Here is a 14,184-nt window from a genome sequence, read left to right as displayed (position 1 = left end):
AATGTTTGATTTACTTAATTCAGGTCTTGAGTTATCACTGCCTTATTATTCTAGATCAAAATTTTGCATATACAAACACAATTGCATTTGTCCTTGAAATTATTCTATAAATCAAATGTTTTTGCTCATGTGGGCAGGCCTTTCATCCTATCTAATTTGGGGTTATAAAATTTTATATCAATTAATACAACAGCAATTGTTATAACAAAATAAGAACTAAAGAACATTTAAAAATATTCACAGAGCTGTATAGAAAATTCTAGAATGTGGACTATATTTTTGAAGTTGTCATTCTTGTTTCCTGATAGCCAACTCACTGCTGTGCTGAATTGCATTGACCATGTGAATTCTCTCTGCAGTTACAGAATTTGTGGGGCCGAGCTATCGGAGAACAGTGGGGATTCTTTACCAAGCTGCCTTTACCGTTGGGCTCCTGGTGCTGACCGGGGTGGCGTATGCACTTCCTCACTGGAGGTGGTTACAGTTCGCAGTTACTCTGCCCAACTTCTGCTTCTTGCTCTACTACTGGTAAGTCCATTTGGAACAAAAAAGAGATAAACTGAAATATTTTATGTTGCTAAAAAGGCCACCTCAGTGCGTACTGTCCTTCTGATTCCAAGGTTTCTTTCACTTTCGAGGGTTATTTCACAGGGAGCCCAGTTCCATGTTTCAAGGATAAAAATCACAAGCTTCAGCCTATCTCTCCCCCATACTCCCACCCTGGAAATCAAATTTTTCTTTGGGCTTAAAGTTTTTGTGACCTAGATCTTACATTTCTGCATTACTTATTTGGTGTTTAAATTAGCATCTAGCAGCTGTGGTACGATTTGGACTGTAGAGCCTTTGAAGAGATTGACAATATCATCATTGCTGTTCTATCCCTCCTCAGAGGAAACTTTAGGATGAAGAAGGCAAAACATGGCATTTGTGTCACCACTTCCTAATACCTGTGCCTGAGGCAGACATCCCCAATCAATCACAGCAGTCTCCATCTCAGATAAGGCCAACATTACACTCCAGATAGACCATATCAATCGATCAGAGTTACTGAGGAAAGTAAGTTTCCCTGCCCAAGGGAAACACATGGGAAATAGCAGAAACTATTAGAAACCCCTAACTTACTTGAAATAAAGCAAAGGGGATGCTGGATTATCAGACCAAATATCTCTCCCATGCAATAAGCTCATTTATTTACTTCCTCCTGGATGTATCCACTTGTTCTTCCCAATGGTTGTCTTGCCTAAGACTTACATGTCACAACCCTCCCCAGGAAGCTTGTTTCTTTGTCCAAAAGCCAGTAAAATTCTGTGTCTTAGCTCAGGCTGCTATAACTATGTACGTAGAAGCAAACATTTCTCACAGTTCTGGAGGTTGGAAAGTCCAAGATCCAGGTGTGGCAGAGTCCATTCCTGGGGAGGGCTTCCTGGCCTGAGCACAGCTAGACTCGTTGCTGTATCCTCACATGGTGGCAGGACAGAGAGAATCCTCTGGTCTCTCTTCCTCTTCTTATAAGGACACTGATCACATTCTGGGGACCCACCCTCCAGGCCTTATCTAATTACCTTCCAAAGGCCCCACCTGCAAATTACACACTGGGGTTGAGACATCAGTGTATGAGTTTTGGGGGGACACAACATTCAGTCCATAACACTCTGACAGTGACCTGTATCTCCCTCCCTCATCTCCTTCTACCCATTTCTGCCTCCTCTATACCTCGGAATTCACCCCTCTTCTCCTTTTCTCATTAGGAAATCATTATTATTTCTTGCTTGGGTTACTGTGATAGATTCCCAACTGGTCTCCTTGACATTTGGTTTATTGTCCTCTAATCCATGCTTCCTGCCACATGTTAGACATCCAGTTGCACCGTGTCACTGCCCTGCTTAAAAGTCCTTCCATGGTTTTTTTCCTGCAGAATGAAGACCTAGTGCTTTAGCATGACAGAAAGGCCACCTATTATCCAAGTTCTGACCACCTCTGAAGCACTTCCTCTTGCCACTTTCACTGAATAGAATCAAATTGAATTTACTTACAATTCTGCAAGCTCTATCATGGGCTTTACATTTTTGAAAGATTGCTCCAGATGCAGAGTAGAAGACAGGTGTCACGGGGGAAGAATGGAGGCAGGGAAACCAGGGAAGAGACTATTGCAATTACCCTCGCAAGACAGGACAAAGGCCTGAATTAAGATGGAAGCTGTGGGTATGAAGAGGAAAAATTATAAGCAGAATTCTAATGAGGCAGCAATGACAGAGCGTGGTGACAAACTCCATGTGTGAGCTTCCCGTGGTGGTCTGCACACTCCCACCTCCACTCCTTGACACTCTGTCAGTTTTGGGGCCTTCGCAAAGCCCGGGCCCACTTGGGCTGACCTGCCTCTGCCGCGTGGAGCGCAGAGTCGGATATCCAGCGGCACCCTGCTTGGCAGTTCACTTCCTGGGGTTCCGCTTGGAAATCTCCGAGGAGGGAGCCAGCCGGAAGGCTTCCTGGACAAGGCTGACCATATGTCGCATTTGAGGGAGGAAAGAGCCACATATCCCACTGCGTGATCGTTAGTTTCTTTGTAGATCCAACTGGACCTCACTGTGTAAGAACCTCAGAGAAATCTGATTAGGAAAATTGGGGTTGGGGGGAGGTCAGGAAGACTTTCTTCTCCACTGACCTTGTACCCTAGGTACATACCTGAGTCTCCAAGATGGCTGATATCCCAGAACAAAAATGCTAAAGCCATGAGGATCATTAAACACATCGCAAAGAAAAATGGAAAATCTCTGCCTGTCTCTCTTCAGGTGAGCCAGAGCCTTAAGTATCAAATCAGGGGACGGTGAAAAGGGAAGCTCTGGGAAGACACTGGGGGAGCACAGGACCAGCCCACCACCTTGCATTTGGGCCTATCTGGTAATGAAACGCAACAGAGTATTTTATGTACTAAGATTTGGGGGTCCCTAGGAAAATACTTTAAACAGATGCAAAACATCAAACTAAAAGGGAACCAGAAATCATTTAAAGGTCAAACAAGGAGTTTCTATCTTGTGCAACTCACACCTCTGCCGGCCACTCATGCCACGCTTACCTGTGTGTCTGGCATCCTCAGGTCAGATTCTTAGATCGGTGTGACAGCTCTTTTTTTTCACTGAAAACTTTTCTGTTGGCCTTTTGGATAGAAAAAATAATTTATTTGCCACGAAGGACGATCCTATCATAATTCTGCTGGAACCAGAGCAGGGCCTCCGCTTGGCTGGTTCTGTGTTTGGCCAGTGCAGCTCGTTCTGCACTTCTTGTCCGCAGCGCTGACCCCCAGCCTGCCCAGCACCACGCAGAAGTCCAAGCTGTGCATACTAGTGCTTGCGTCATATTTGACACCCAGATCGATATGTTCCTGGATCCCAAAACCAAAGCATCCAGTATCTGACAAGTTATTTTTTCTTAGCTCATACTCCCACACCTTTAGACCTCTCTCCAGGAATTCTTCTGCCTTGGCCCTTCTGGCTGTGCGGGGGATGGCAATCTTCTCATTTCTACTGCTGCCAAAGGACCTGACAGTGTATCTAGCTGTGGGGGGCCCAGGGGTCTGGCCTGTGAGCTGCCCCTGCACCTCAGCTGCTGGGGCCAGTCTGTCCCCTCGCCCCCACGCGGATGTTGAGGCAGAGCTTGTGGATGCAAAGTTCCCACATAGGCTTCCCCTTTTCACCTTGACCTGCCATCGTGGAGAACAGGAAGAGAGAACAGTTCTTTAAACACAAGTAATTTCTCAGAATTTTAAACATTTGGATAGAAATTGCTCCAAAACATTTTAAGCAATCTGCTACCATCTTAAGTAGAATCAAGTTACTGAGGTGTTCATTATGTGCTTAGTGTTTGCCTTTAGTAGATCTCACCGCTTTGACCTCAAACCTTTTCATCTAATAGGGGCTGGAAAAGAAAACATTAAGCTTATTAGAAAATTATGTCAGAATAAGAGTAAATCACTTCTGAATGAGGATCTATGAATATGATAGGTTATGTGTAAGAACTTGAGATTTACATGACATTTAGAATGAGGATTTTTGGACTCAGAGGCCTTTTTCCTTCACTTTCTCCCTGGTTCCTGGGTGGTCGAAATGTGATTCTCAGGTGTTAGATGCCTTCAGCGAAGGGCCAGTGGGTAAATCACACGAGAGTCATCATCTCCCAAGAGGTGACATCCTGGTGTCGGCAGTAAATCTCCACTTCACCAGCTGCTGACCATATTCTTCTAGAGCAGGGTTCTCAAATGTTACCCTCTGTGCACAGGAATCACCAAAAACCTTATGAAAATGCAGATTCAGATAGGTCTGTTTCCCGCCTACTTCTAACGTGCTCCAGGTGATGCTGGTGCCGGTATGAATGCCAAGGTCCCAGGGCACAGCCTCCTGCCTGGTGGGCCACAGACTGGTCCAGGTGGCAGACGCATTGCTGCACCCTCAGCCCACATGGCCGGGCCATGAGGCTGGGCATTGATTATAGCCCACTGTGCTCTACAAATAATATCATTTCAGACAGGCACTAGGAATTGCCTGACTTCTCTGCATCCCAGCTCCCTCTTCTGTAAAATGGGGTGAAAGAAATAGAACCTAACATCTAGGATCTTTTAAAGATTAAATGAGACAAAGTGTGCAAACTGCTTAGTGTAGTGCTGGGCAATGCGGTAAGCACTCCATATGTGTAAGAAATTATTGTTGTTCCCTGTCTGACCCAGGGACACCACCATCAAAGCTGTTCCTACTATGTCTTTTCTTAGAGCCTGAGACCTGACGAGGAAGTGGACGAGAAGTTGAACCCTTCCTTTCTTGACTTGGTCAGAACCCCTCAGATAAGGAAACGTACTTTGATCTTGATGTACAACTGGTAAGGAATATTCTTCCCTTTAAAATCCCTCCAAAGTCTTTTAATCACAATCAGCCACATTAAGGAGGGAACAAGGGTGCCTTCAACACAATACCTAATCCCAGGTTTAGCACCAACAGCGGACGGCAGTGTGTGGCTCATGCATAGCAGGTTTTTCAGCAAACGTTGAAATCCACTTACAGTCCCTGAGCATAGATCAGGGCGTTCTCAACCTTGGCTTCACATTACAGTCACCTGGAGAAGGCCAAACCCCCGTCTCCAGAAATATTGGTTTAATTGGTGTAGGGTAGGGCCCAGGGACCAACATGGTTTAAATTTTCCAGGTGATTCTAACATAGAGCCAAAATCGAGAGCTATCGGTAGAGATTAACTGATGATGAGTGTAGATCTCTACGGCAGTACAGGGCTGGCAAGGAAAGGGACTTTTCTTTCCTTTTTCTTTTCTACCTGGAGAAAAAAAATAAATTAGTGAACAAGAATAATCCGCCGGCTCCACAGCCCGGTAACGTGATCTCTACTGTGCTGGCCGCAGGTGTTCTCAGAGCTTTGAGGCACGCCTTCTCGCTTTCAGCAGCACTGGGTCTCGACCAGCCAAACGAAGATGTATAATCGCTGATGAAAGCGGAGCTCCCCAGGAGTTAACCGAGCAACCTTCACAGCTGCACGGAAAAGGCAGCTTTGAGATTTGGCCTCATTATCCTTCTTTCCTTTTCTGAAAAACTGTGACTCTTGTGGATTATCTTCACATTTTCTGTTACATATAATGACCATTTTGGTCAATAAAGCTAAAAATGTTGTCCAAATGCCGTTTGCATCACGTTGAGAGAGAACTCATCAAGAGAGGAGCTCTGCCCGTGTGGTCTTCTGATTTCCTAAAATTGGCATTAAGTGGTCCGTCCTTTCGATCCCACTGCATTAGAAAACCATAAAGACAGACATAATTCACAACCACTAATAACTTGATCTAGTTTTACTAAACAAATCACTCTATTAAGACATTCTTTGCTCTCAGTCTGGCCAGGAAATGCTATCCTAATTTCTTCCCAGGGTCCTTGGGTCCCAGCCAGCCAATGAAATGGATCAGATATTATAAAGGTGGTGGGATGGAGGGATCACTGGGAAAGGCGACCTACAACCAACTCGTATTTTTCCAGAAGCCTCTCCCTTTCGGTGGTTTGTGTTTGGCGCTCAACTTGACCTGACTCTCCTCTCTGCTCAGGTTCACGAGCTCTGTTCTCTACCAGGGCCTCATCATGCATGTGGGCCTCGCAGGGGACAATATCTACCTGGATTTCTTCTACTCTGCGCTGGTTGAATTCCCAGCTGCCTTCATGATCATCCTCACCATTGACCGCATTGGTCGCCGTTATCCTTGGGCTGTGTCAAATATGGTGGCAGGAGCAGCCTGTCTAGCCTCAGCTTTTATCCCTGATGGTAAGTTTCAGGCCAAGCTGGGGTCTTGTCCCTAAGGCCCTGAGAAGAGGGGGTGTCCACAGCCCTTCGATAGGAAGACAATGTAATTTATCATTCAAATCAATTTGAAAGAGAATAGTATCTGGGACCTTCCTGAGCAAACCCATATGGCCCACCTACCTTTAGGAACAATCATACCCAATTATTCCCTGATGTGATATAATAAGAGAGGCTGTGGAGATCCATGCTACAGGCCATGGAGCCAGCCTAGAGCAAAGCTGGGCTTTGGGATAGAGCAGACCCAGGTTCAAAATCTTACTCTAGTACTTCCCAGGTATTATTTAGCAACTCCCTTGACCTCCCTGCATCATCCTACAGAATAAATGAGAAAACTTAAGTAAATGCCATCAATAAACAATTATTCGGTTCATTTCTTTCGTTTTAAAAATGCTTTCTCAATGAAGGGGAACAAAAGCCTGTAGAACAAAATCCTTTTAGCAACATGGATTTGTTTCAATCCTTCAGTTATTAGTAATTTTAAAAAATGTGTCCATATTTTGCTGTTTCTTTAGAGTGAGCTCTGTAGACTAAAGTTGGCCCAGCTTTGGAAACTGGTATAATTCCATTGTCTTTAACGATTGAGGTCTAAAGCTAAGAGAGCACAGAGAATTTTGGGGGCAATGAAATTATTCTGTATGATACTGTAACAGTGGATACAGGGCATTACGTTTGTCCAAACCCATAGGATGTACAACACCAAGAGTGAATCCTAATGCAAACTGTGGATTTGGGGTGATTATGGTGTATCAGTGCAGGTTCATCAGTCGTAACAAATGCACCACTCGGGTGGGGGGTGTTGATAACAGGGGAGATTGTGCATGCGCGGGGCGGAAAGAGTATGTGGGAAATCTCTGCATTCCCTCTCAATTTCGCTAGGAACCTAAAACTGCTCTAAAAAATAGTCTTTAAAACAAGAGAGAGCAAGTATTAGAATTGTGTCTGGGGTTCAAACAAACACAGGTGAGACTTTGCTGACATTGATCTACAGAAGAACCAATTTTGCTTTCTTGCCCCATTCTGGAATGGGGGGGCTTGTCCTCACAGCCTGCACCCTGCGGCACGGCTGAGAAGGGGGACCGTCTGCAGCACGCATGTACTAATGCTGTGCTTTTCCCCTCAGATCTACGGTGGCTAAAAACTATTGTTGCGTGCTTGGGCAGAATGGGGATTACAATGGCCTTTCAAATGGTTTGCCTGGTCAACACGGAACTGTTCCCCACATTCATTAGGTGAGTGCCTTTTCCTTAGTATGAAGAGGGCGGATGGGACATTTGCTTATTGGCTGGAACTGCCATGGGTGCAGGCAGAGGACGCCTTACTTTTCAAAACACAGTGTAAGGGAAGGTGAGCCGATTTAAAGGAAGCAGCCAGGCTCAGCAGTTCACCTCTCACACTTACAGGCTGGGGTAAAACACAGACGCTGTGGTGAGAACAGAGGACCCTGGGTCACGAGACAGGGCTCACCAACGGCTGCAGCAGAGTGCAAGGCCGGGCAGCACCAACAGGCCCGTAGGGCAGCCCAGGGAAGCCTGGCGAGGGAAGCAAGAAGAAAACATTGCTCTTCCTCCCACCATTAAACATCTTAAAGCTTATGTAAAACAAGAACAACAGGAAATGAATGGAATTATATATCTATATTGTTTTTAGGCATTGAAAACAATGTAAACATTTTGTTTCCCAGTTCTCAGACATTTTAATGGTTTGGGGAAGTGTTTATTTGGAGGTGAGGTGGGAGACGATGTTACGCCCAGCCGAGTGCCTCTCCCACCGGCCGGATCAGGGCAACATGCTGTCAGCCCGAGGTACGGTGGAGAAGGAGCTTAATATAAGGTGCTAGGCGAGGAGACGCATGAATTTCTCAGCTCCATCTCCTCTAGAATTTGGGGGCTAAGATTTTTAAAGGCGTTTTGGTGATTGAAAGGCTAGGGAATGGTGTCTGCTGATTGGCTGGGGATGAACTCATACGGTTGGGAAGCAGAAACAGTCTCTTGGTAAACAGGAGTCTCTGAGTGGAGGCTCGCAGGCCTTGTGGGATCAGTTCCCACACATGGCCACTGGTCCCCCCTGAAGGCAGAGTCTGGAAGACATCTCGAATACCAGCCTTAGGTTTTACCATAGAGATGCTTCTACCATAGAGATGGTAGAAGCAGGTGGGGAAGTCACAAATCTTGCCCCCGTGAAGGGAAAGCAGTGAGCAGTGACAGCAATAGGGAAGTTAGGGAACAGTGGCTGGTTAAGGTTTAGCTATGTCTATACTTCTGTAGAAATCAGACTTTTATCACTATTCCTGTCTATGGCCTTACATTATTTTAATATAGGTGGTTTCAATAACTACTGCACTTTGATAAATTAAAAAGTTAAATCAGTTGCCTGCATTTTAGGAATCTTGGTGTCCACGTCTGTTCCTCATTGTGTGACATTGGTGGCATCATTGCGCCATTCCTGGTGTTCCGGCTCACTGATGTCTGGCTTGAGCTCCCGCTGGTGGTTTTTGGTGAGAAATCCTCATAGAGGCCTTTAAACGAAAACCTATGTTTCTAGGGACCTTCATTTCTCTACTTCAAAATAGGCACCTTGCCTATTAGGAATCACCAATCACTACTACTCGTTAGCAACAGTATTAGCATCAGCAATACTGGGGTAATACGAGCGCAGGATTCAGGATAACGTCAGTCACTGCTAACACGCAGGTGTGGGCTCCTGCCTTGCGGTGTAGACAAGCGCGAGGAGGGAGGAGCCTCCCTGCAGCCGCCCTGACTGTCCACCCCCTGACTCCCACCGCCCCCGTCTCCAGCAGAGAGCTCGCTCTTCTGCCTCCCCCGCGTCCGGAGGGTGAAACACAAAGCCCCTTTACTTCTTAGTTCACAGAAACGCAGTTACAGTTTTGAAACCCAGAGGGAACAAAGACCCACATTAAGAAAACGCATCAGCACAGTGGAGCCCTGTGTGCACGCTCCTGCGGCGATGAGGGAGCCCCTCTGCCGCTGCCTGAGAGCGGGGCCAGGTGGGAATGTCCCGGCACTGAGCCCCGCCGCTCCCCGGAGGACAGAAGGTGACAGGGACAAGTCTAATCAAAAGTTAACACACAGAGGCAGGTGCTCAACGTGAAATCTGCAACCACGAAAGGGCACGTCTTTCATGGGGGTCCTGGGCACGTCCCCACGGCTGCAGGCTCTGCGACAGAGCCGCTCCTGTGTGTCCCCCAGACGCCCGCCCTGCGAACGCTGTTCCGGATTCACGCACAGGGCATTCACCTTCTCTGGCGACCCGGCCCACAGTGCACCCATTTCAGTCTCCTTTAAGACCCATTCGGAGCCACTTCTAATTCGAATGTGTGATGCTTCCTCCCTGGGGTGAACGACACTCGTTTAGTCTGGGGGAAGGAGAAGAAGAGGCCCCACTGCCTCATGCATCCCAGGACGCCCCTGGCCTCGCGCCTGGTGCTGCACAGCCGCCCGCAAGCATCCTGTTCACTCCGCCTCTTCCCCGCTCTCAAGGGATTGGTGAGGGGGAAAATCTTCCACTGCTGTGGGTCTGCCCGCAAAAGTTCCAGAGCACTGACAGAACTCACCCTCGAAACAGACCCGAATTCCTCCACATTCCCGCTCAGTGACAGCGAGGTGGCGAGCGCTGGTGGAACGCAAGCTCTTTATCCTGTGATGACCGTGGTCTGCCCGCTGAGTAGCTGGCGCTGCTGATGTGTGTGCCCCAAATTCCTTTCTCCCCCAACACTGGCTGATGAGCCTGTCCCCAGAGCCCCCTTTCCAGGTCGAGGCCACCCTCTGGCTCCCATTCTGCTATGGAGGACGTTAGAGATACCTCAATACCAGCTACTCCCTTAGGTGGCCAGTGGGTCAGTGGGACACTTCTGGGTAGCAAACAGATACTTCACGTTTCTCTACGTCTGTTTAACAAAGCGGTGCAAAATCCAGACCCCGAGGGACATTGTGGACCCTTGCTCATGCCTCATCTTCCCCTGGGAAGGACAAAGGATGGTAACTACATTGCAGCATATACAGGAAAACCAAAGACAATTCCAATTGTATTTTTGTGGGTAGTTTCATCTTCTTCCTTCACCAACCTTGAATCTGAGTAGTTAGCAGAAAGCAAAACCAATAGTTTTGCATTTTAACTTCTTTCCTTTTCTTTCTACACAAGAATGGTGTGCTAACTGTAGTCTTGAAATGGTCTTAAAACAGTAATTGAAGAAACCTGAAAGTCAACGCAGTGGAAAATCCTGTTTGAAAGAGCGCTGGAACAATTGATAAGGATTATCCTGGTTAATCAGGCCCATCTTTGCAAATATAAAATTCCGAATGAGTGATAATTTGATTAATCCATTGCATTTGTCACAGTCCCCTCCCTTCAGAGATTCCCAGGCCTGTGAATGTGCACCGTGTTTGCATTAGTTACAATGTAATAACCAAGGGAATCTTGGGAGGTTTGGAGAGATGTTGAAGGGTTGTTATTTAGTAAGCACTTCCCACAATTCATACCACGTGCCAGGCACTATTCTCAGTGCTTGGCAAATATTAATTCACTTCAGCCTCTTAACAAGCCTGTGGGGGAATCTGGCCCAGCAGAGAGATTGCAGAACTTCCCAAGCCCCTGAGACCAGTAAGTGAGGGAGGCAGCATGGCAGCCCAGGCACTCGGGCTTGTGTTTTGAGCCACTGTGCTCTGTGGCTTCTATTAAGCCCATTTTTAAGGGTGCAAAAATAAAGGCCAGCATGCTTATTTTGAAACCCCAAACGAGTAAGGAACCCATATCCCACTTCCTGCATTCTAACATAGAAAGCATAAAAATATAACTTTAAAAGACCAAAGCTTTTATTGGAATCTAAAAAAACAAAAGCATTAAAGTGTTTATTATTAAAAATCACAGCCAAAGGCAAGGATTAACCGGAATTTAGCGAACACCTGAATTTGAACTAAATGCCTGGCTATACTTTATACTTTTTAGTGTCATTATATAGTTACACATGATTCATTACTTTTATTTGCAAGTAATGATCCAAGTTTCTAACTTATTTTCATTACTAAGTGCTTTATACTGGAAGGGTTATGTTCTTCCTTTTCACACAGTTTTTTTCAAAGTTATTTTCTAACTCCAAAGTATCTTAATATGGTGGCAACGTTCCCTAGTCTAGAATAACCCTGACTCAAAATATTAAGTATTTCATTTCCCTATAAGGAATTGTAATTCAATGGAGTTTGGAATTGGTATAATATTTATGATGGAAAATGGGGCAGTCGGAGATGGCAAAGGAATCTGTAAATAAGTATAGAAAAAACACCCCAAAAAATTTTTAAATAGAAATAAGGGGAGCTCTAATTATAGAACCTGTGTTTTTCAGTTCTTAATGTGGTTTGTGTCTGTTTGGCTTTCAGCTGTGTTTGGCTTGGTTGCCGGAGGACTGGTGCTGTTGCTACCAGAGACCAAAGGGGAGGCTTTGCCTGAGACCATTGAGGAAGCGGAAAACATGCAGAGGTAGGCAGCTGGAGTTCCTAAAGGAACTATTTGATAAAGGTTTTGGGACAACTCTGTAGGCAATTGGAAAGGAAGATTAGATCAAATCCATACCTCACACCATACATCCAGATAAATGCACACTAAATCAAAGAGTTAAAAGTACAAAAAAGAACCAGTAAAATAATGAAGATGCCATGGGAGGATTCTGTTATACTTTTGTAAGGGGAAAGGTCTTTGTAAATATGACCCAAAAATCCAGAACCCATAGAAGAAATATCAATAGCTGTTTTTGTTATTTCTAAATTTTGGACTATATGAACCTATTCAAAAAGTAAATTGAAAAAAAAATCTAAATAAAGAGAAACCTATATGACACGCTCCCCACAAGTTTGCTTATGCAGCGTGCTTAGATATTTCTATTTATTTTGTTTTTATGCCATTTTGGCCTCTTGGTGCCACACACTGAGCTGAATTTTATCTGTTCTACGAAACCTTCATATTTAACATATTCCTTGGAATTGTTCTTGGGCAAAATGTTGCCAAACTGCAGTGGTCCGAGGCTTTTCCTAGAACTTGCGTCTTAGATTGGAAAAGGCCTTGGAATCCGACCAGAGGTCACACACTGGCAACCTGCAGGACACCAAGTTCTCAAATGCTTTGTTTTGGCCCACGTGGGTTGTTTTTTTTTTTTTTAAGAGGGAAATTCCATATAAACTGGACTTCCAGGATCTGTTTTAAAAAATCAGAAGATTTGGTAACACTGAGCAGGTATTCCCTCTTGTTGGCAATTTGTAGGACCCGAGCAAGGGCTAGGCTTTCTGAAGGCATGCCCTCTGCAGCAGGCCACAGTCCCCACTGTTCCTTATCGTCTTATGTCTGGTACATTATACGATCGGCTTGGTGCTGCAGACATTTGAGTTTGAGACCCCTGATCTAGCCCAACCCTCCCCCTACCCCAGCACAGCTTCCCACGCACATGGGCACCTCCCCTCCCAGACAGGAGACTCAGTCCTGTTTACCGTTGCATCCCCAGAGCTTAGCACGGGACCTGGCACGCACAGAGCCGGAGCTTACCGAGTATTTGGGGAATGGATGCTGGCGTTCGGTCAACAGCATCCCTAATTGAGGCTCCGTTTCCGAGGCAGCTCCAGCCCAGGCAGGCAGTGATGTGTGTGGTGAGGAGCAGGGCTGTAGCGTCTGATAGACTGTCCTCACGTTCGCCGTCGGTGTGGCCTGAAGGGCTCCAAGCCTCAGTTTGTCACCTGTAAATGGGGACAACAGTATCGACTCGCTGGCTTTGGTAACAACTAAATAAGCTGATGTGTGTTTAAGGGACCTGACGGTAAAGGTCCAGGAGCCGCTGTCACCGTTCACGGCTTCAAACTTAGTTGATAAAGCAGTGGCAGAGTTTTAGAGAACTGACTCTAAGTTTGAAAGAAGTTCTACTATGAGTAAAATGCTATCAAACAGCATCGCACGCTACAGAGAAATCTTTCATGAAAGGAAGGTTCAACTGATGTGACAAACTTCACTGTTGCCTTACTTTAAGAAATTGCCACAGCTACCTCAACCTTCGGCAGCCACCGCCACAATCAGTCAGCAGCCACCAACATTAGGACAAAACCCCACCAACTAAAAGATTATGACTGGCTGAAGGATCAAGATTGTTAGCATTGTTTAACATTAAAGTATTTAAACATGAAGGCATATGCATTTTAAGACATAATGCTATCGTACACTTAATAGATTACAGCATAGTGTAAGCATAACTTTTATATGCACTGGGAAACCAAATTTTCTGTGACTCTTTTTATTGCAAAATTTGCTTTATTGTGGTGGTCTGGAACTGAATCTGAAATATCTCCAAGGTATGCCTGCATTCCCTCATCGAATCCTTGCAACAACCCTGTGAAACAGGTATTATTATTATTAGCCCTGTGATGACTGAAAAAAACCTAGGGCAGAGAAATTTAAGGACTTGCTTAAAGCCACACAGCCAGTAAGTGACAAAGCCGAGGTTTCAATCCTGGCGGCCAAATTCCATGGCCCACTTTCTTGTCTCACCCTCAAGGGCTGGGCTCACAAATACCAAAATGCAGTGAAACACCCAGTGCAGTGCCAGGCATTTAGTTAGTGGTCAGTCACCAGCCACTGGTGTGGCTGCTGACATTGTTGCTGGTGCTGTTGCCATTGTTACTGGTGTTACTGTTGTTATTGGTGCTGCTGCTGTTCTTGTAACTATTGTTGCTAATGCTTTTATTGCTGCTGCTATTGCTGCTATTATTGTTGTTGCTGCTGATGCTGCTGTTGCTGCTGTTGCTGATGCTACTGTTGTTGTTGCTATTATTGTTGCTGCTGCTGCTGCTGTTGCTG

The 14,184-nt window shown here is 45.7% G+C and overlaps 1 protein-coding gene and 1 pseudogene across 1 annotated transcript in view; one reads left to right on the top strand and one right to left on the bottom strand.

Annotated features, from left to right (window-relative positions):
* SLC22A2 (solute carrier family 22 (organic cation transporter), member 2) overlaps positions 1 to 14,184 on the top strand; it is a 24,503-nt gene that overhangs the window by 7,860 nt on the left and 2,459 nt on the right. The window contains exons 4-10 of the mRNA XM_012646806.1: positions 360 to 528; positions 2,675 to 2,789; positions 4,760 to 4,866; positions 6,086 to 6,300; positions 7,460 to 7,568; positions 8,721 to 8,833; positions 11,730 to 11,829. Coding sequence (XP_012502260.1) covers positions 360 to 528; positions 2,675 to 2,789; positions 4,760 to 4,866; positions 6,086 to 6,300; positions 7,460 to 7,568; positions 8,721 to 8,833; positions 11,730 to 11,829 — 928 coding nt within the window. The remainder of the gene's footprint in view (positions 1 to 359; positions 529 to 2,674; positions 2,790 to 4,759; positions 4,867 to 6,085; positions 6,301 to 7,459; positions 7,569 to 8,720; positions 8,834 to 11,729; positions 11,830 to 14,184) is intronic.
* On the bottom strand, positions 3,158 to 3,704 carry LOC105812381 (annotated as a pseudogene).

This window comes from Propithecus coquereli, unplaced genomic scaffold, assembly GCF_000956105.1.
Source record: "Propithecus coquereli isolate 6110/MARCELLA unplaced genomic scaffold, Pcoq_1.0 Scaffold25, whole genome shotgun sequence".
In the NCBI taxonomy this organism is placed as follows: Eukaryota; Metazoa; Chordata; class Mammalia; order Primates; family Indriidae; genus Propithecus; species Propithecus coquereli.
This window is presented reverse-complemented; position numbering and strand designations above follow the sequence as displayed.